Raw genomic sequence first — 21,033 nt, forward strand, 5'->3', positions numbered from 1 at the left:
TAAGCGCTCAATAAATAGTATTGAATGAATAGTAAGCGCTTAACAGACACCATCGTTATTATCATCACCCACACGCCCATAGAGACTAATCGGGCTGGTCGCAGCCCCCGTCCCGCACGGGGCTCACGGTCTCAATCCCCATTTTCCAGATGAGGTGACCGAGGCCCAGAGGAGGGAAGCGACTTGCCCGAGGTCACACGGCGGATAAGCGGCGGAACCGGGATTCGAACCCCGCTCCTTTCGACTTCCCGGCTCGGGCTGGCTCCGCTAGGCCACGCTGCTTCAAGCGCTTCTGTGTGCCGAGCACTGGACTGAGCGCCGGGATGGGTTCTGATCCCGACTCTGCCACCTGTGTGACTTTGGGCAAGTCATTTCACTTCTCGGTGCCTCGGTGGCCTCATCTGTAAAATGTCCCTCACGTGGGACCACCTGATGACCCTGTGTCTCCCCCAGAGCTTAGAACGGTGCTCTGCACCTAGTAAGCGCTTAACAAATACCAACATTACTAAAAATGCCAACATTATTACTCCTCTGGGCCTCAGTGACCTCATCTGTAAAATGGGGGTGAAGACCGTGAGCCCCGGGTGGGACAACCTGATCACCTTGTGTCCCCCCAGCGCTTAGGACAGTGCTTTGCACATAGTAAGCGCTCAACAAATACCATCGTTATTATTATCGTGCGAGGTGATCGAGTTGGACACGGTCCCACGTGGGGCTTCCGGGCTTCATCCCCAGCGTGGCTCAGTGGAAAGAGCACGGGCTTGGGAGTCAAAGGTCATGAGTTCGAACCCCGGCTCTGCCACTTGTCAGCCGTGTGACTGTGGGCAAGTCACTTCACTTCTCTGTGCCTCAGTTCCCTCATCTGTAAAATGGGGATGAAGACCGCGAGCCTCACGTGGGACAACCTCATTACCCCGAATCTCCCCCAGCGCTTAGAACAGTGCTCGGCACATAGTAAGCGCTTAACAAATACCAACATTGTTATTATTATTATTATTATCCCCATTTTACAACTGAGGAAACCGAGGCCCAGAGAAGTGAAGCGACTTCGCTTCTGGGTAGCGGGCCAGGGACCGCTTCCCACCCTGTTGGCTTGCGGCCGGCGCTTAGTACGTAGTGAGCGCTCCGCCGGCACGGCGGCGGAGCGCTCGAGACGGCCGACGGACGGCGTGACTGACGGGTTGCCCCCCGTCCCCCGGCAGGCGAGCGCGTGGTCAGCCAGCGGCAGCTGATGAGGTTGGCACGGAAGCTGGGACGGCAGTGGCGGGAGGTGGGCGTGGAGTTCCTGGACCTGCGGCGGCACCAGCTGGACCGCGTGGAGGAGGACCACGGCACCGCCGGCGCCCGCGTCTTCGCCATGCTCATGCTCTGGAGGAACCGCGAGGGCCCCGCGGCCACGCCCGCCCGCCTGCTCCGTCTCCTCAGCCAGGAAGACTCGCCGGTGGACCCCGAGGCCCTGGCCGTGCTGCTGGACCGGCCCTGACCGGCCAACCCGGGTATCGGGGCCCGGGGGGGGACCGACGGCGGGCCGGGGGGCGGGGGGAAGAAGGCGGCGTCTGTTACGCGCTTGCCGTCGGGCCGGGCGCTGGACGGGGCGCCGGGGCGGGTCCTGGGGGCGGCGCGGCTTCGTGGCAAGAGCCCGGGCTTGGGAGGCAGAGGACGTGGCTTCTCATCCCGGCTCCGCCGCTTGTCCGCTGCGTCACCTTGGGCGAGCCGCTTCACTTCTCTGGGCCTCTGTGACCTCGTCCCTAAAATGGGGATTAAAACCGGGAGCCCTTAACCTCTGTGGGCCGCTGTTACCTCGTCCGTAAAATGGGGAATAAAACTGGGAGCCCTCAATTTCTCTGGGCCTCAGTTACCTCGTGCGTAAAACGGGGATTAAAAGTCTGAGCCCTTAACTTCTCCGGGCCTCTGTCACCTCGTCCGTAAAATGGGGATTAAAACTGGGAGCCTTTAACTTCTCCGGGCCTCTGTCACCTCGTCCGTAAAATGGGGATTAAAACTGGGAGCCTTTAACTTCTCCGGCCCTCTGTCACCTCATCCGTAAAACGGGGATTAAAACTGGAAGCCCATAACCTCTCCGGGCCTCTGTTACCTCGTCCGTAAAATGGGGATTAAAACTGGGAGCCCTTAACTTCTCCGGGCCTCTGTTACCTCGTCCGTAAAATGGGGAATAAAACCGGGAGCCCTTAACTTCTCCGGGCCTCTGTTACCTCGTCCGTAAAATGGGGATTAAAACTGGGAGCCCTTAACTTCTCCGGCCCTCTGTTACCTCGTCCGTAAAATGGGGATTAAAACCGCGAGCCCTTAACTTCTCCGGCCCTCAGTTACCTCGTCTGTAAAATGGGGATTCAAACTGTGAGCCCACCCCCGTGGGACAACCTGATTACCTTGTATCGACCCCAGCGCTTAGAACAGCGCTCGGCACCTAGCAGGCCCTTAACAAATACTTTATTATATGAGATAATCGGGTTGGACACGGTTCCTGCCTCACGTGGGGCTCACAGTCTTAATCCCCGTTTTACAGATAATCATCATAATAACGAATAATGATGGCATTTGTTAAGCGCTTACTATGTGCCAAGCACTAAGTGCGGGGTTAGATACAAGGTCATCAGGTTGCCCCACATGGCGTTCACAGTCTTAATCCCTATTTTATAGATGAGGGAACTGAGGCACAGAGAAGTTAAGTGGCTCGCCCAAGGTCACCCAGCAGACAACAATAATATTTGGGGTATCTGTTAAGTACTTAGTATATTCCGGGCACTGTACTAAGCGCCGGGGTGGATACAAGCTAATCGGGGTGGATACAGTCCCTTTCCCACGTGGAGCTCACAGCCCTGATCTCCATTTTACAGATGAGGGAACTGCGGCCCGGAGAAGTGAAATGACTTGTCCAGGGTCACACAGCGGACAACCGGCGGAGCCCGGATGAGAACCCAGATCCTTCCGACTCCCAGGCCCGGACTTTATCCTGATAGGTCACACGGCTTCGCGAAGGACGGCGGAAGCTGGGATCTTCCGAAAGGAAATCTTTCTTTTTTCCCCAACCGTATTTTTTACCGTGACGGATCAAGTGTCTTTTCTTACAATTTCTGTCCCCGCCAAAGACGTGGGCAGGCAATGTTACTTAAGTGTTTAAGTCAACCTGTTATCCCTCCTGGCAGCTCAATAAAAATGTCTTCTTACTTTTACCAATCTGCAGCAGGAGACTTGGAATTCTGATCTTCCCACCCCAGATCCTTACTGACTTCCGTTTTTATTTTGCATATTGCATATTTGTCCCCATCCTTTCTGATGATAACGAGTGAGGTATTTAAGCGCTTATTTATGAATCAAAGACTGCACTAAACGCTGGGGGAGCTAGAGGATAATCAGGTCCCACGGGGGGCAGACTAAGGAGGAAGGAGGACAGGTATCGAATCCCCATTTGGCAGGTGAGGGAGTGGAGGCCCAGAGGAGTGAAGTGACTGGCCCAAGGTCACAGAGCAGACAAGCGGTGAAGCTGTGATTAGAACCCGGGTCCTCTGACTCCCGGGCCTGAGGTCTTTCCACTAGGCCACACTGCTTTTCTCTGTCCTTTATGCTGTTTTAGTGGTTTATTGTTTCGTTGCTCCGGATGTGTTTGTCTCCAGTCCCCTCCCTGACCTATAGACTGAGCGTCTCAAGATACACGTTCCATGTCTAATTCCTATCTCTGTACTCTTTCCCAACGCTTAGAACAGTGCTGTGCACCAGGTAGACACTTAGCAATTACTGTCATTTCTACCACTAGCGTCACCCACCGGAAGCAGTGCGGCCTAAGGGAAAGAGGACCTGGGTTCTAATCCTGACTCCACCACTCATCTCCTGTGTAATCTTGGCTAACTTCTCTGTGCCTCGGTCCCCTCATCTGCAGAATGGGGATTCCAATACCTGTTTTCTCTTCCTCCTCCTCATACTGTGAGCCCCACGTGGGACTTGATGATCTTGTATCTCCCCCCCCCCCCCAGCGCTTAGTACAGTGCTCGGCACATGGTGAGTGATTTAACAAATGCCACTCTTATTCTGAATCCCCATTTTAGAGATGAGGTAATCGGCACAGAGAAGTGAAGCGACTTGCTCAAGGTCACACAGCAGACAAGTCATCCTTGTGGGCAGGGAACGGGTCTACCAGCTCTGTTACATTGGAATTATAATAATAATAATGAGGGAATTTAGGTGCTTACTATGTGTCAAGCACTGTTCTAAGCGCCGCGGGGAGATGCCAGCTAATCAGGTTGGATACAGTCCCTGTCCCACTTGGCCAGATGAGGTAACTGAGGCACAGAGAAATTAAGTGACTTGCCCCGATCCCACAGCAGATGAGTGTGGGATTAGAACCCAGATCCTTCTGACCCCCAGGCCGTGTTCTATCCATTAGGCCACGCCGCTTCCCGTCCCGCTTGTCCTCTCCCAAGCGCTTAGTACAGTGTTCTGCACCCCTTAAGCGCTCCATCAACACCGTCGATTGATTGCCAATTTTTAGAGGATGTTTTGCAGGGTGTTTGTCCAGATTTTTGTACAGTGCTTCGCAGACAGTAAGCGCTCAATAAATAGGATTGAATGAATGTTTTCTGGTGCCAGTAGGGAAGGGTCTGTTGCCTCTCCCTCACTCCAGGCTGGGAGCCTCTCGAACCATCAACCCAACCCAATTTATGAGATGGACCCCAGCGATCTGGCTCGTAACTCCCCGCGAGAGCCAAGAGGGTACGTGATGTAGCGAGAAGGAGCGTGGCGTAGTGGCAGGAATCCGGGCTCCGCCCCTCGTCTGCCGTGTGACCTTGGCCAAGCCACTCCCCTGTGCCTCAGTTCCCTCATCTGTCAAATGGGGATGAAGACCGTGAGCCCCGCGCGGGTCAACCTCATCACCTCGTATCTCTCTCAGCGCTTAGAACAGTGCTGGACACCTAGGAAGCGCTTAACAGATACCAGTGTTATTATTATTCTCATCGGTGCTCAGACTTTATAGGGAAAGAAGGGAGACGCGTGGGGAGGGGCGGGCGGCCGCCGGCCGAGGTCACAGGTCCCGACCCAGCCGGTCCAGCTCGCTCAGCACGAAGTCCACGTCTGCCGGGGTCACGGCCGGGTTGCCCAGGACCAGGCGGAAGAAGTTGGCGAGCCTCCCCCGAGGCTGGTAGCCGATCATCATGGAGCCGGACTTCACCATCCTCTCCTTCAGAGTGGGGGCCACCTGGCAGGACGGTCGATCGGATTTATTGAGCGCTTACTGTGTGCGGGGCACTGTATTAAGGGCTTGGGAAAGTACAGTAATAATAATGATGATGACGATGGCATTTGAGCGCTTTCTATGTGCCGAGCGCTGGTCTAAGCCCTGGGGGAGATTCAAGGTAATCAGGTTGTCCCACGTGGGGCTCACAGTCTCCATTTTCCAGATGAGGTAACTGAGGCACACAGAAGTCAAGGGACTTCGCCAAAGTCACACAGCTGCTCAGTGGCGGAGCCGGATTGGAACCCGCCACCTCTTGACTCCCAAGCCCGGGCTCTTGCCACTAAGCCACGCTGCTTCTCTCTGCTCTTGTGAGCAGAGAACCTGTCTCCCAACTCTGTTATATTGTGGGCCCCCCAGGGGCTTAGTACAGTGCTTTGCACATTGTGAACACTCAGTACTGAGTGTCCTAAGAGTGGGGGTAGGTTCCAGCTGATCAGGTTGGACCCAGTCCCTGTCCCACGTGGGGCTCACAGTCTTAATCTCCAAATTACAGATGGGGTGTCGGCTACCGTGGGAGTGGAAGCTGCCCGAGGTCACCCCTCTGCCTGAGAAGCAGCGCGGCCGAGTAGAAAAGAGCCCAGCCCCGGGGGTCACGGGACCTGGATTCTAATTCCGGCTCTGCCACTTGTCCGCTGTGTGACCTCGGGCGAGTCACTTCACTTCTCTGGGCCTCAGTTACCTCGTCTGTAAAATGGGGATTGAGACCGCGAGCCCCACAAGGGACGGCGGCTGGGTCCAACTTAATTGACTTGTATTCGGCGTTTAGTACAGTGCCTGGCACACGGTAAGCGCTTAACAGATGCGACGATTATTAGAAGCAGCGTGGCTCAGTGGAAAGAGCCCGGGCTTGGGAGTCAGAGGGCATGGGTTCGAATGCCGGCTCTGCCACTTGTCAGCTGCGGGACTCTGGGCAAGTCACTTCACACCTCTGGGCCTCAGTTTCCTCATCTGGAAAGTGGGGATGAGGACTGTGAGCCCCACGTGGGATAACTGATGACCCTGTATCTCGCCCAGCGCTTAGAACAGTGTTCTGCACATAGCGAGCGCTTAACAAATACCAACGTTATTATTATTATTACTCGGAGGAGGAATTGGGCACAGGGACATCCCGCCAGTCGCCACCAGGTGGCGGCAACAGACAAAGCCTGCGCCCCCCAGCGGCCGGGTCCTGCCCTGCAGCCCGCCCGGTCCGGCCCGGCCCGACCCGGTCCTGCTTGGGGGCAGGGTGAGGGGCGCCCCCGGAGATGCCCACCTTGGCCAGCCTCTCCACGTAGTCGGGGCTCTCCTGTTGCCCCCGCAGACTGGGTGGCACGAACCAGAAACACACGTTGAGGAACTCGGGCTGGGGGGAAAAGAGGGAGGGGGGCCTAAGGAGGGCAGAAGTAGGGGTCCAAGGGGGCAGGGGGTGGGCAGAGGAGGGGATAAGGGGGTGTCTACGGGTGGGAGGGCAGAGGAAGGGAGAAGGGGGTGTCTGGTCGGGGGGGCAGAGGAGGGGGGCGGGGTCAGAAGGGTTTTGAGGAGGGGATAAGGGGCTGTCCGTGGGTAGGAGGGTCTGAGGAGGGCATAAGGGGGCATTCACGGGTGGGAGGGCAGAGGAGGAGAGAAGGAATTGTCTGAGGAGGGGATGAGGGGGTGTCTGTGGCGGGAGGGTCTGAGGAAGGGAGAAGGGGCCATCCAGGGGCGTGGGGGAAGAAGAGGGGAGAAGGTTGGACGTCACTAGCTGGGGGGGGGAGGAGGGCGTCCAAGGAGGAGGTGAGGGGAGAGTGGGGAAACGCACCTCCATGACCAACTGAAAGCCAACCCGCTTCTTTATCTCCTCGGCAGCGTACCTGCGGGGAAGGCCGGAGCGTTGTCGGTCCTTGGGGGACCGGGGTCACGGGTCGGAGACAGGAGGCCGGACGGGGAAGACAGAACCCCCAGACAGACAAACTCACTTCCCAGGAGACTCTCAAGGAGCGGCAGAGAGACAGAGACAGCGACAGACAGTGTCACGGACAAAAACGGTGACAGAGCAGGACAGACAGACCCTGACAGACACCGTCAGACCGTGACAGACAAACCGTGACAGACAGTGACAGTGACAGTCTCACGGAGACCGTGAGAGAAGAGCAGAATCACAGCCAGGCGGGTAGAGACGGTGGGTGGCAGTCGGACCGACGGACGGGACCACCCGCCCCGGGTGGAGAGCTGAAGAGGGGCAGAAGGGGACACTGGTGGGTGAGGCGGGGCACGGGAGGGGTAGGAGGGCATCACCGGGGCCCGGGGCCCGGGTACCGAGCGAGGGCGAAGGCTTTGTCCACACGGAGGCCCAGCCCCCGCCCGCCCTGGGCTTTCCACATGAGCCACAGCTTCAAGCAGTCGACGCGGCGTCCGCACTGGATGGCTCGGTCACCCGTGTCCAGCGTCGGGCTGTAGAACTTGTCCGTCTGGAACAGGTAGGTGGCTTGCGCCCCGTGGCATCGGCTCAGCAGGTCCTGGGAGGGGGCGGGGAGAAACAGTGAGCTCCAAATCCTGAGGTGGAAAGAGGCCATTCTTCCCTCTTTAGGTCCGGGGGGCAGGGGACGGGAAGAAATGACCCTCTAACACCCCCTCGGCCTCCCATCCCCGAATCTCCCACCCCAGTAGGTGAAAGGCCTTCCTCGTGTCTGACCTTCATCCCTCTTGCTGCAGTTTCTGCCTGCATATGGAGATGGGAGATCTAGTTTATCCAGCTCATTGTGGGGAGGGAATGGGTCCATTTATTGTTTTATTGTACTTTCCTAAGCGATTAGTACAGTGCTCTGCACACAGTTAAATGCTCAGTAAATACCATAGCACTTATGTATATATGTGTAATGTGATTTTATTTATTTGTACTGTCATCTGTCTTCCCCTCTTAGTCCGTGAGCTCACTGTGGGCAGGAAATGTGTCCATTTATTGTTTTATTGTATTTTCCCAAGCACTTAGTAACAGTCCTCTGAACGTAGTAAGCGCTCAGTAAATATGATTGAATTAATGAGTAAATGAAATACAATTAAATGAAAGAATGAAAGAATAAATGAACCCCTCAGGCTCCCGGGACCGGGCTGCACAAGGTAGTGAGGGGCCGAGGCTGGACGGAGGGGTTGGGCCAGGCTGGGGTGGACTGAAGGGGCCAGGGCCAGGCAGTGGGGACTGAGGGGCTGCGGCCGGACAGAGGGGGACGGGTCGGCCAGCGGGGAGTGGGTCTGGACCAGCACTCACAGAGGAGTCCTGCAGCAGGAGGGCGGAGCACTGTAGCCCAGTCATCAGCAGCTTGTGCGGGTTCCAGGCCACTGAGTCAGCCCTGGGGACAGGGAGGGCAGGGGAGAGGGACGCTGCATTGGCATCGGGCCCACCCCCAGCCTGGGTGGGCGGGGGGTGTATCCGGTCCCTGCCCAATCCCCCCCGGGAGGCCCTGGCGGTCACCGCTCCTTCCCACTGCGCCTATCTTCTCCCCCGCAGCCTGACCCCCAAGCCCCCGTCTTACCCCTCCGTCTCCCTTATCTGACTTCCAGGCCCCCCCCAGCCCAACTCCCACGCCTGCCTAGTTCCGAGCTCTCTAAGTCCTTGGCCGGTCTCCACCCTCTCTCTCCCCCAAACCCCCAGCCGGCCCCCGCCTCCTCCCCCCAAATCCCCTCAGCCCCCAGTCAGTCCTTTCCTCCTTTCTCCATCTCCTCTCCCCGGCCCCTGCTCCTCTCCCTCAGCCGCCGCCGAGCCCCCATCCGCGACCTCTCCGCCTGGGCCTCGCCCCTCACCCCACGACCCCGAGCCTTTTCTGCTACAGCCGCTTGCCCGGACAGCCAGGCTCACCCTCTCCTTGGCATCCCTCCCCAGGTCCGGGCCCCGGGGCTGACCGGCAGAGTCCGATCCAGCCAGGCCGGGGCCCGGTGACCCCACCCGCTCACCTGCCCTCCCCTCCACCCCCCAGCCTGGGGCCTCGACCACCTCTCGATCCCGTCCAGGAGGTGCCGGTGCCCCTGGGAAAGCAGAACGCTGCCGCCCCACGCTGCCTGTTGGGGAGGGGGAGAGAGGGGCACGGTGGGTGGGGCCAGCCCAGCCCGGCCTCTCTGGGGGCATCCCCCGGGGGCCTTCCCCCGCGGCCCTCCCACGCGGCCCCTCCCCACAGACCTCCCCGGGACCCCCGGGCACTCACATCGACGTGCAGCCACAACCCGTGACGCTGGCACACGTCGGCGATGGGGGGCAGCGGGTCGAAGGCACCGAGGACGGTGGTGCCACAGGTGGCGCAGACGAGGAAAGGCACCGTGCCCTGGGGAGAGGCCGGGGGTCGGGGGGTCGGACACTCGGTCAAGTCCACGCTCGGGCCCGGAGCCGTGAGTTAGAATCTGGGGGGGCCCCATTAGACGCGGTCCTCACGGGAGGACAGGTACTTTATCCCCATTTTACCAATCAGGGAACTGAGGCCCAGAGAACTGAAGCGATTGCCCCAGCTCACCCGGCGGGCGAGCGGCAGCGTCGGGATCAGAACCCGGGTCCTCTGACTACCAGGCCCGGGCTCCTTCCCCTAGGCCACGCTGCTTCTGAGACAGAGGCATGTCGTCAGGCAGCGGCGGGAGCAGGACAGACACACGGACAGTCGTCATCCAGAGAGGTACAGTCGGGGCAGGAGGGTTGGAGAGAGACAGAGAGACACAGTCGGAAACACGGAGACACGGAGAGAGAGACAGAGAGAGAGAATGTATAGGTATGTGTGTGTGTAAAGCAGAGAAGGCTTCCTAGAGTTGGCCGGAGGAAGGGAGAGACCGCTCCCAGGGAGGAGGAGAGGAGGCGCTTCGGGCCCAGGCTCAGAGGGAGGAGAGGGAAGCTGGGCTGGAGAAGAGGAGGTCAGGTAGGAGAGCGGTCAGCGGAGTGTGGTCCGCAGCCCGGTCCGGGGCGACGGGACCCTCTGCCCGGCTCACCTCGGCCTCCGCCTGCTCAATCTGCTTCTCCAGCTCCTCGGGGATCATCTTCCCCCTAAGAAGGAGAATTGGGTTGGGTGAGGAAGGGGCGGGAAGGGCCTGGAGGCTGGAAAAGGGCTCGGGGATAACAGAGTGAGGAGCGGGGAGGGAGAGCGGGCAGCAGGCTGGGGATGGGGAAGGGGGTCTGGGGTCTTACACGAGGGAAAGAGTGACGGGGGAGGGGAGCGAGGTGGGCCGGGGCGGCATCCCCCTAGAAGCAGGCCGCGTGGGCTGGGGGCGGGGGGAGGACGGGGGCCGGGGCCGGCTCGGCCGCCCACCACAGGGCCCAGGTCTTTACCTCTCGTCAGCCTTGACCAGCCGGACGCTGTCAGTGCCCAGGCCCAGAAAAGCCGCCCCCTTCTGAATGGAGTAGTGGCTCTGGGGAGACCGGGAGAGGGAGGGGAGGGGAGGTGAGCCGAGCCTGGAGGATGCTGAGAGGGCCGAGCCCTGCGCGGGCCATCGCTGCAGCACGGGACAGGGACTGTGTCCAGCTTGATTTGCCTTTAACCACCCCAGTACTCAGAACAGCGCTTGGCGCATAGTAAGCGTTTATCAAATACCATCATCATTATTATTATTATTATTATTAAAAGGGCTGGGGTTTGGGGGCGGGAGACTGAGGAGGTGGGAGGGAGAAGGGGCAGGAGGCTGTAAGCTCATTCTGGGCTGGGAACGGGTCTGATAAATGATGGCATTTGTCAAGCGCTTACTATGTGCAAAGCACTGTTCTAAGCAGTGGGGAGGATACAAGGTGATCAGGTTGTCCCGCCTGGGGCTCTCGGTCTAATCTGTTGTATTGTAAAATAAAAATAATGGCATTTGTTAAGCCCTTACTTTGGTCCAGGCAATGTTGTAAGCGTGGGGGTAGATACAAGCTAATGGGGTTGGACACGGTCCCTGTCCCCCATGGGGCTCACGGTCTTCAGCCCCATTTTACAGACGAGCGAACTGAGGCATAGAGAAGTTAAGTGACTTGCCCAGGGTCACACAGCAGACGAGGGGCAGAGCTGGGATCAGAACCCAGGTCCTTCTGACTCCTATAAGGTCGCTGTGGGCAGAGGGTGCATCTGCCCATTGTATCGTATTCTCCCAAGAGCTTAGTAAAGTGCTCTGCACACGGTAAGCACTCAATAAATTCCACTGTTTGAGGCTGGGGATGGAGATTGGTGAGGCGGGGGCTAGAGGGGGCAGGAGGGTGGGGACGAGGATGGGGGTCTTGGGGCAGGAGGAGGTGGGAGGAAGAGGCTAGCTGGGGAAGGAAAGGGGGCCAGCAAGGAGATTCCTCCTGGAAAAAAAATCTTTCTGGGGGCCACCGAGGGGTCAGGGGTGTGTGGAGCTCCTCCACACCTCCTCCAAGAAGCCTTCCCAGACTTAGCCCCCCCTTCCTCTCCTCCCACTCCCTTCTGCGTCCCCCTGACTTGCTCCCTTTGTTCTTCCCCCCCCCCCAGCCCCACCCCACTTATATCCCTGTCTGTCATTGATTTATTTCTATTGATGTCTGCCTCCCCCTCTCCAGACCGTATGCTCGTTGTGGGCAAGGAATGTCACTGTTTATTGTTCCAAGGGCGTAGTCCAGTGCTCTGCACACGGTAAGCGTTCAATAAATCGATTGAATGAATCGATTGAGGCTGGAGTTGGGGGGCAGGAGACTGAGGAGGTGGGATGGAAGGTGGGCAGGAGACGGGGCAAGGCAAGGGGGCCAGCAAGGGGATTCCCCAGCGGGGGAAAATAACTGTCTGGGGGACACTGAGGAGTTAGAGGTGTCTGGAGCAGCTCCCTGGGCCGGGGGCCCCAGATCGACCCCCTCCCCACTGCCCCCGGGGTCGCTCCCGCACCTCCTGCGACGTGAACAGCACCAGCGCGGGCAGTGCCCGCATGCCCCGTTCCTTGCAATCGGGGAAACGTCGATACCGGGCCAGGTTGAGGGCGTACATGTTGGAGATGGAGCCGCCTGCAGGGGTTGCACACAGGGCCTGACCTTCGACCCCTCCCCACGACCCCCACCCACATATACCGCAGGGCACCGGCAGGGGGCGCCAGGAGTCGAAGGGGCTGGGGACGACCCTACCCGCTTCTTGCCTCCGGCCTGTCTAGTGTTATATAGCGCTAAGCCCTTAGTACAGTGCTTTACACACAGTACCCGCTGTGCTTAGTGCTTAGTACAGGGCCTTGCGCACGGTAAGCGCTGTACTAATCGCTTAGTAACGGTGCTAAACGCTTGGTAACAGTGCTAAGAGCTTAGTACAGCACTTTGCACCCAGTAAGCGCTATGCTCAGGGCTTAGTACAGTGCTTTGCACACAGTAGGCGCTCAGTAAATACCCTTGAATGAAGGGGGGGTGTCAAAGGACAGCGGAGAGGGGGAAGAGTCCGGATACCGGGACAGAAGACCCCTCCCCCGGGGTTGGTCCAGCCCACCAACGCCCGCAGCTTCTGCAGAACGGCCTCCTCCATCAGCACGAACACAGGGGCCACCTCATAGGTGTACCTGAGGGGGAGAGGCTGGACATCACGTGGCTGGGATGGAGGGGGAGAGAGGCAGGACAAGCCCCTCCCCCTCCTAGGGCACCCCCCCACCCCCACCCCGGCGCCCCCCACCCCCCGCCCCTTACTGGCTAGTGTTGAGGGTCTCGGTGATGAAACGCCCAGCCAAGGCGTGGGCGTCCAGCCCGGAGAAGAGCTGGTTGAAGAAGCGGGGGTGACCTGGGGGGAGGGGGCGAAGGCCGAGCTGCAGCTGGGTTGGGTGCCGCCCCCCTCCCCACCTTGACCCCCTCGCCCGCCCGCCCCGGGACGCACAGGTCTTGGGGCTGTAGCGGATGATGTCCCGGCAGCGCTGTAAGATGCGCTGGTCCCCTTCCCCTTCGGGCCGCAGGTCCAGGTCGAGTAGGCCTCGCAGCTCTCCGGGCTCCTTCCACTCGCAGACCTGGGAGGGGGAGAGCGGGGGGTCGGGTGGGGAGAGGGGGGAGAGCGTGGAGGGGGGTGGGAGGGGTCACCGGGGGTCGCGCGGGCCGGGGTCGCCCACCTTCTCGGAGGCATCGGTCCCCCGGCGCACGGCCTCGTCCAGGAGGAGCTGCAGGACAGCCCGCAGCAAGGCTTCGTCGGCCTCGGGGTCCCCGTCCCGCCGCCACAGGAGAGTCGGATCGGCCATCGGGATCTGGGGGAGACACCGTGAGACACCCCCCCACCCCAGAGACGCCCCCAGACCCTGACCCTCTTCCCCCAGGGGCCCCGAATACTCCCCTTCTCCCCTACAGGGCCCTTTCACCTCCCCTCCCAGTAATCCCAGCCCCTGTCCCTCCCCCCCCAAACAAGACCCCCGCCCCTCCCGGTATTCCCGGCCTCTGGCCCTCTCCCTCACAAGACCCCCACCCCTCCCAGTATTTCCAGCCCCTGTCCCTCCCCCCATAAGACCCCCCACCCCTCCCAGGGGTCCCAGCCCCTGTCCCTCCCCCTCTATGAGACCCCCCCCACCCTTCAGAGTGTTGTCAGACTCTGCCCCTCCACCTTAAAAGACCCTCACCCCTCCCAGTGTTCCCAGCCACCGTCCCTCCCCTCCTAAAAGGCCCCCACCCCTCCCAGGGTTCCCAGACTCTGGCCCTCCCCCTGAAAAGTCCCCCACCCCTCCCAGGGTTCCCAGCCCCTGGCCCTCCCCCTCTGGGTGACCCCCCACCCCTTCCAGTGTTCCCAAACTCTGCCCCTGCCCCTTCAAGACCCCGACCCCTCCCAGGGTTTCCAGCCCTGTGCCCCCCCACGACAAGTACCCCCCCGTGTCCCAGCCCCTATCTCTTGCCCCCTCCCCACCAAATCTGGGCAGGCTGGGACCCTACCTCGGCAGAGCAGCAGAGCCAGGGCAGTGGGCAGGACCCAGGCCAGGGGCCCAAGTATAGGTTGAGGGTCACATGGCCCACAGTAGCCTATCCGCTGACCTTTGGTAGCAATGGGACTTATTGGATTTGATTTAGAGGACGTGAGATAAGTCTCCGGGGAAGCACACCAGCCCCGGGGAGGGAGGGGGGTAAAGTTGGGGGCGGGGGAGAGGGGGTAACGGTCAGGGAGGGAGGGAGAGTGGGTCAGAATTGAAGGCTGCCATATTGGCCGTTCACCCCCTCGTCAAGGGCAGGTCTGGTCGGCGGGGAATGGGCCTGTTTACTGTCGTGGTGTACTCTTCCGAGCGCTTAGTACGGTGCCCTGCACACAAGCAAACAGCAGCACGGAGAAGTGGATAGAGCCCAGTCCGGGGAGGCAGAAGGTCACGGGTTCTAATCCCGGCTCTGCCACTTGTCCGCTGGGCGACCTTGGGCTAGTCGCTTCTCTGGGCTTCGGCGACCTCATCTCTAAAATGGGGGTCGAGACTGTGAGTGGACAGGGACTGTGTCCAACCTGATTAACTTGTATCTACCCCGCTGCTTAGAATAGTGCTTGGCACATAGTAAGTGCTTAACAAGTACCGTAATTGTTAATTATTATTATTAAATACGATTGACTGAATGAATAGCAAGCTGGACACGAGTTCTGACTGAGACCCCCCCCCCAAGGACGAGCCCTGCTCCCAGCATCCGTCCGTGCCCCATCCCCCGCCGGCCCTGTTAAGGAGTGTCCAGCTGGGCAAAAGTAGAAGCGAGAGAAACAGAGTGGCCCAGTGGGCAGAGCCCGGGCCTGGGAGTCAGAAAGTCATGGGTTCTAATCCCGGCTCCTCCACTCGTCTGTTGGGTGACCTTGGAGAAGCCATTTCACTTCTCTGGGCCTCAGTTACCCCATCTGTAAAATGGGGAGGAAGACTGTGAGCCCCCGGTGAGACGGGGACTGTGTCCAACCTCATTAACTTGTAGGATAATAATTCTTTTTATGGATCTGGTTAAGCGCTTCCTATGTGCCAAGCGCTGTTCTAAGCACTGGGGTAGGTACAAGTGAGTCACAGTCCTTGTCCCACACGGGGCTCATACTCTTAATCCCCATTTTACAGATGAGGTCGCTGAGGCCCAGAGAAGTGAGGTGACTTGCCCAAGGTCCCACGGCAGACACGCGGCAGAACCGGGGTTAGAACCCATGACCTTCTGACTCCCAGGCCCGTGTTCTCTACACAAAGCCACACTGCTTCTCCTTGTATCTACCCCAGTGCTTAGAACAGTGCTTGGCACGTAATAAGCACTTAACAAATACCACAGTTATTAGTTGTTATTATTAATAATAACAACGATGGCGTTTATTAAGCGCTTACTATGTGCCAAGCACTGTTCTAAGTGCTGGGGGGTATACAGGGCGATCAGGTTGTCCCACGTGGGGCTCATATTAATAAATATGATTGAACGAATGAGTGAATAGAATACCCCCGCCTCAGTCAGCACGTGGACAGTAGCACCGGTCCGGCCCTCTTTTTTGCTAATGGAATTTTTTAAGCGCTTCCTATGTGCCAAGCACTTTACTAAGCACCCGGGAGAGGAGGCTACAACAATAAGCAGATGCATTCTCTGCCCACGACGAACCGACAGTCTAGATGGGGGAGACGGACATTAATACAAATAAATAAATGACAGCTGTGGGATGGAGCAGAGACAGAGTTGGGGCCGTGGGTCTTTCTGGTCTCGCGGCTCGGGCCAGGGTGGCAGCCGGCCCAGGTGCCCGTCGGCCTCTGCCAGTCCGGCTGGGCCCGCCACAACTCACCCCTGCCCCGGATCCGAGGGTCAAGGCCGTTCACGACACTCCCGGCTCCGTCAGATGGCTGGCGCGTCGTGTGATCTTAGGCAAGTCAGTTCACTTCTCTGGGCCTCCGTTCCCTCATCTGTAAAATGGGGATTAAGACTGTGAGCCCCTCGCGGGACAGGGACTGTGTCCAACCCGATTAGCTTGGATCTACCCCAGCGCTTAGAACACATAGTAAGCGCTTCACAAATATCATCGTCGTCATCATCAGCTTCACCGGGGGGCTTCGTTAGGAGCGGTGGGCCCGGGGAAGGAAGGGGCTTGGATGGGTGACGATGGTGAGGGGTTTGGGCTGGCACCCAGACAGTCACCCTCCCCACCATTCTGCTTCTCTAGGCCCTGCACCTTACGAGTTATTATTAATAATAAAAATGAAACTAATTGTGGTATTTAAGTGCTTACTACATGCCAGGCACTAAGTACTGGAGTAGATACAAGATCATCGGGTCCCACATGGGCTCATGGTCTAAGTAGGAGAGAGAAGCAATGTGGCTTAGTAGATAGAGCCACAGGCCTGAGAGCTAAAAGGACCGGGCTCTAATTCCGACTCCACCACTTGCCTGCTGTGTGACTTTGGGCAAGTTGCTTCACTTCTCTGGGCCTCAGTTCTCTCATCTGTAAAATGGAGATTAAGGCTGGGAGCCCCGTGTAGGACATGGACTCTATGGGACCCGATTAGTTTTTATCTACTCCAGTACTTGGTACAGTGCCCGGCATATAGTAAGTGCTTAAATACCATAAAAAAAGAATTCAAACACGTATTGAATCTCCATTTTGCAGATGAGAGAACTGAAGCAGAGAAGTAAAGTGAGTTGCCCAAGGTCACACAGCAGGTCCCGGCTTAGAGCCAAGGTCCTCTGACTCCCAGGGCTGGGCTCTTTCCAACTAGACCACGCTGCTTGGCGTGAGACCTCACTGCGATAAGCAGTGGCGACAAGAGGAAGGGAGTCCACAAACGGCGAAACCCTCTAACCCTTCCGAGCCTCAGTGCTCCCTCCAAACTGCTCAGAGACCCCCCTCTAGTCAGAGACCCCCTCCGAGCTGCTCAGAGACCCCCTCCAGTCCGAGACCCCCACAGGCAGAGACACCCCCCACCCCCAATCGGAGATCTTCTCCAGGTCAGTGCCCAGGCCAGACGGGCTGTGGCCTTGATAGCCGGCTTAGACCTTGATAGACTCCACCTCATCACCCTTTTGAAAAGAAATGTAATCTTCAAAGGGCTTATCTCTCTCCATCGGTTAGCTTGGCTTCACAAACACCACCTGCCCTCCTGACCCAGAGACCAGCCAAACTGCCTTCCTGGCCCTCAACAAGTTTCACAATGGGTTTTTTCCTAGAGAAAACATGGAAAAGTAAAATAGGCCAGAAGTCAGCCACGGCCCTCCACCCCCTCACCCCACCCTCTGCCCCCAACTCTTCCCCTCCCCCCTGGGCTGGAAGGGGGAAACCAACTGTTGGGACTCAGAGACCAACCCCCTGCCTCCACGCCGGACTGGGGAAGTCCTGAGCCACCCGGGGCCTGACCCACAGATGGCATTCCTGGCTCCAGGGGACAGAAACTCGACTCAGGGCTGCCCTCCCAACCAACACCTGCCCACCCCGAAAATCGGGAAGTCCACCCTTAGGTCTAACCCAGCTCCCTCCCGCTGCAATCCCTATCTGTTCCGGCTCCTGAGAGCCTTCCTTTCTGCGTCCCGTTCCTCCTTTCCTCCTCACTCTTCTCCTGGGGAGCCCCTCAGTGCTGCCCCAACCTTGTTCCGGGAAAGGGAGGTGTGTGTATGGGGGGGAGGAGGATAGGGTGGGGGTGATGATGATGATGATGGTATTTGTTAAGCACTAACTATGTGCCAAGCACTGTTCTAAGCGCTGGGGGCGGAGACGAGGTCATCAGGTTAGAGGGTGCAGGGAGAAAGGTGGGGGGGAGGAAGATGGGGGGAAGGTGGAGGGGAGGGAAGTTGAGGGGGGGGGGTGGAGGGAGAAAGGTCAGGGGGAGGAAGGTGAGGAGAGGGAGGTGGAGAGAGGAAGGTCAGGGAGAGGGAGGTGGAGGGAGGGAGGTGGGGGGAGGATGGTGGGGGAGGAAAGTTGGGAGAAGGGAAGTTGGTGGGGGGAGAAGGAGGTGGGGAGAGGGAGGTGGGAAGGAGGAAAATGAGGGGGAGAAGCAGTGCAGCTTAGTGGCTAGATCACGGCCCTGGGAGTCAGAAGGTCATGGGTTCTAATCCCGGCTCTGCCACTTGTCTGCTGGGTGACCCTGAGCTAGTCACTTTACTTCTCTTGGCCACAGTTACCTCATCTGGAAAATGGAGACTGAGACTGTGGGACAGGGACTGTGTCTACCCCGATTTGTTTGTATCCACCCCAGTGCTTAGTACAGTGCTTGAAACATAGGAAGCGCTTAACAAATGATATCTATAATGCTATTTATTTATTTTGATGCTACTGAAGCCTGTCTACTTGTTTTGTCTGTCTCCCCTCCTTCTAGACTGAGAGCCTCTTGTTGGGTAGGGATTGTCTCTATCTGGTGCCGAATTGTACTCTCCAAGCGCTTAGTACAGTGCTCTGCACACAGTAAGCGCTCAATAAATATGATTGAATGAATGAGTGAAAATACCACAATTCTTATTCTTATTATTCTTAGGGAAGGAAGGTGGGGTGGAGGAAGATGAGGGGAGGGTGTTGGGGAGAAGGAACAGGGGAGAACAGGTTCTAGTGCATTTCTGGGCAGGGGGTCCCTGCAGCACCAGGACCAAGCAGACACCAATTGGTGGGGGAGAAAGGTTTTTTGGAGGGGCAGGAGTGGGGTGGGGGGATATTCCATCTGGAAAGACCTGGCCCAAAGCCACTGAGGGCTGAGCCGAATTGAGTCCTGTCCCTGGCTCGTTGCCCCAGGGACCTAGGAGGCTCCCAAGCAGGGAAACCTTAGGGACTTTACAGCTGGAAAATCCCTCTGAGCCTTTGAGGAAATGGGATGGAAGGGGCTGGGAGAGGCTGGTCTCATGGGAGAAGGCCCCGGGGACCGGAGGGGAGGAGGGGATTGGGGGGGGGGTGTCCTCCCTACATGCAGAAGGATCAATCAGTCAATCAACCGATCGATCGCACTTATTGAGCACTTTCCGTGTGCAGGGCACCATACCAAGTACTTGGAGAAGTACAGTACGCCAGAGTTGCTAGACATACTTCTCGCCGTAAGGAGTTTATAGTCTAGACTGTGAGCCCCAAGTGGGACAATCTGATGACCCTGTATCAACCCCATTGCTTAGAACAGTGCTCGGCATGTAGTAAGCACTTAACAAATACCATCATCATCGTCTAGAGCGGGGGAGAGACATCAAAATAAACGATGGATACGGACATCAGTGCCGTGGGGTTGAGGGTGGGGTGAATAAAGGGAGGAAATCTAAGTGCAAGGGTGATGCAGAAAGGAAAGGGAGTATGCGAAATGAGGGCTGAGTCGGGGAAGGCCTCTTGGAGATGGGATTTTCACAAGGCTTTGAAGGTGGGGAGAGCGATCGTCTATCAGGTATGAAGGGGAAAGGCGTTCCGGGCCAGAGGCAGGTCGTGGGCGAGGGATCGGCGGCGAGATGGACGAGATTTGGGAATCATCCGCCTAGAGGTGGGAGTTGAAGCCTTGGGAGTGAATGAGTTCTCCAAGGGAATGGGTGGAGACAGAGAGTAGAAGGGGACCCAGAACTCAACGTTGAGGGTCCCCCACAGTGAGGGTGTGGGAGGTGGAGGAGGACCCCACGAAGAAGACGGAGAATGAGCGGCCAGAGAGGTAGGAGGAGAACCAGGAGAGGACGGTGTCCGTGAAGCCGAGGTTGGGTGATGTTTCCAGGAGATGGGGGTGGTCCACAGTGCCCAAGGCAGTGAGGTGTCCAGGATGATTGGGACGGAGTAGAGGCAGTTGGATTTGGCAAAAAGGAGATCATTGGCGACTTTTTAGAGAGCGGTTTCTGCGGAGCGAAGGGGAAGGAAGCCAGATTGGAGAGGGTCAAGGAGAGAATTGGCAGAGAGGAATTGAGGCAGCGGGATTCAAGCTGTGAGACCTTTGTGCGTCAGGGCCTGTGTCCAACTCCATTATCTTGCCTTGATCCCAGCCCTCAGTGCAGTGCCTGGCACGTAGTAAGCGCTATGAACTCAATAAGGGCTCAGTAAAGACGAATGAATGACTGACTGACCGATTGACTGACTGAATGAATGAATGAATGCCAACGTGAAGGGCGCCCTCTAGTGCTTGAAGGTGGAGATTTTCAAACAGAGAGGAAGACACTGTTAATAATTGTGTTATCTATTGAACGCCTCCTCTGTACAAAGGGCTGGTGGAGGTACAAATTAATCAGGGTAGACAAAGATCCTGTCCCACAAGGGGTTCAAAATCTAAGCAGGAGGGAAGAACGGGTTTTGACTCACCCTTTTACAGATAAGGAAGCCGAGGCCCAGAGGACATGGGTTCTAATCCCAGTTCCACCCCTTGTCTGCTGTGTAACCTTGGGCAAGCTACTTCTCTGTGCCTCAGTTCCCTCATCGGTAAAATGGGGATTAAGACTGTGAGCCCCACAGGGGCAACCTGATTACCTTGTATCTACCCCAGTGCTTAGGACGGTGCTTGTCACAGAGTAAGCGCTTAACAAATACCTTCATTATTATTAATGTTCACTTCTCTGGGCCTCAGGTACCTCATCTGTAAAATGAGGGTTAAGACTGTGAGCTCCGTGGGGGACATGGACTGTGTCCACCCTGATTAGTTTGTATCTATCCCAGAGCTTAATCCGGTTCTTGGAATATAGTAAGCTCTTAACAAATACCATTAAAAAAACTGCATCCTTTCACTCCCAAGCCCTTCTTTTATACAGGATTTTACACTCAGTAGGTGCTCAATAGATACTGATAATAATGATCATAACTGTAAAGGCTGTGCCCTGAAGTACATTTGAACAGATTTGTCCTCTCCACTCCCAGCCTTCTTTTTTTTTATGGTATTTGCTAAGCACTTACTCTATGTCAAGCACTGTTATAAGCACTGGGGTAGATACAAGTTAATCAGACCAAATACAGTCCCTGTCCCACATGAGGCTCACTGTCCAAGTAAGAACAACAGGTATTGAACACCCATTTTGCCATTGAGAA

At 57.5% G+C, this 21,033-nt stretch overlaps 1 protein-coding gene across 1 annotated transcript; it reads right to left on the reverse strand.

The window, feature by feature from the left end:
* Positions 1-4,959: 4,959 nt before the first annotated feature.
* CSAD (cysteine sulfinic acid decarboxylase) lies at positions 4,960-14,129 on the reverse strand. The gene is made up of 15 exons (XM_029072958.1): positions 14,037-14,129; positions 13,232-13,363; positions 13,006-13,132; positions 12,822-12,912; positions 12,588-12,697; positions 12,046-12,161; positions 10,509-10,588; positions 10,172-10,226; positions 9,406-9,522; positions 9,198-9,262; positions 8,475-8,556; positions 7,526-7,725; positions 7,029-7,080; positions 6,504-6,593; positions 4,960-5,212 (listed from the first exon to the last, which is right to left on the reverse strand). The coding sequence occupies exons 2-15, from the start codon at positions 13,355-13,357 to the stop codon at positions 5,039-5,041; spliced, it is 1,485 nt and encodes a 494-aa protein (XP_028928791.1). The 5' UTR covers positions 13,358-13,363; positions 14,037-14,129; the 3' UTR covers positions 4,960-5,038.
* Between the last annotated feature and the right edge of the window lie 6,904 nt (positions 14,130-21,033).

The sequence above is a fragment of the Ornithorhynchus anatinus genome, chromosome 10, assembly GCF_004115215.2.
Source record: "Ornithorhynchus anatinus isolate Pmale09 chromosome 10, mOrnAna1.pri.v4, whole genome shotgun sequence".
Taxonomy (NCBI): Eukaryota; Metazoa; Chordata; class Mammalia; order Monotremata; family Ornithorhynchidae; genus Ornithorhynchus; species Ornithorhynchus anatinus.

Excerpts from the sequence above, each read along its gene's own strand:
- CSAD (XM_029072958.1), bottom strand. The coding sequence starts at position 13,357 with ATGGCCGATCCGACTCTCCTGTGGCGGCGGGACGGGGACCCCGAGGCC. Across the intron at positions 13,133-13,231 it reads GGACCGATGCCTCCGAGAAG|GTCTGCGAGTGGAAGGAGCC; the intron begins GTGGGCGACCCC and ends TCCCCCTCCCAG. Across the intron at positions 7,081-7,525 it reads AAAGCCTTCGCCCTCGCTCG|GTACGCTGCCGAGGAGATAA; the intron begins GTACCCGGGCCC and ends CCTTCCCCGCAG.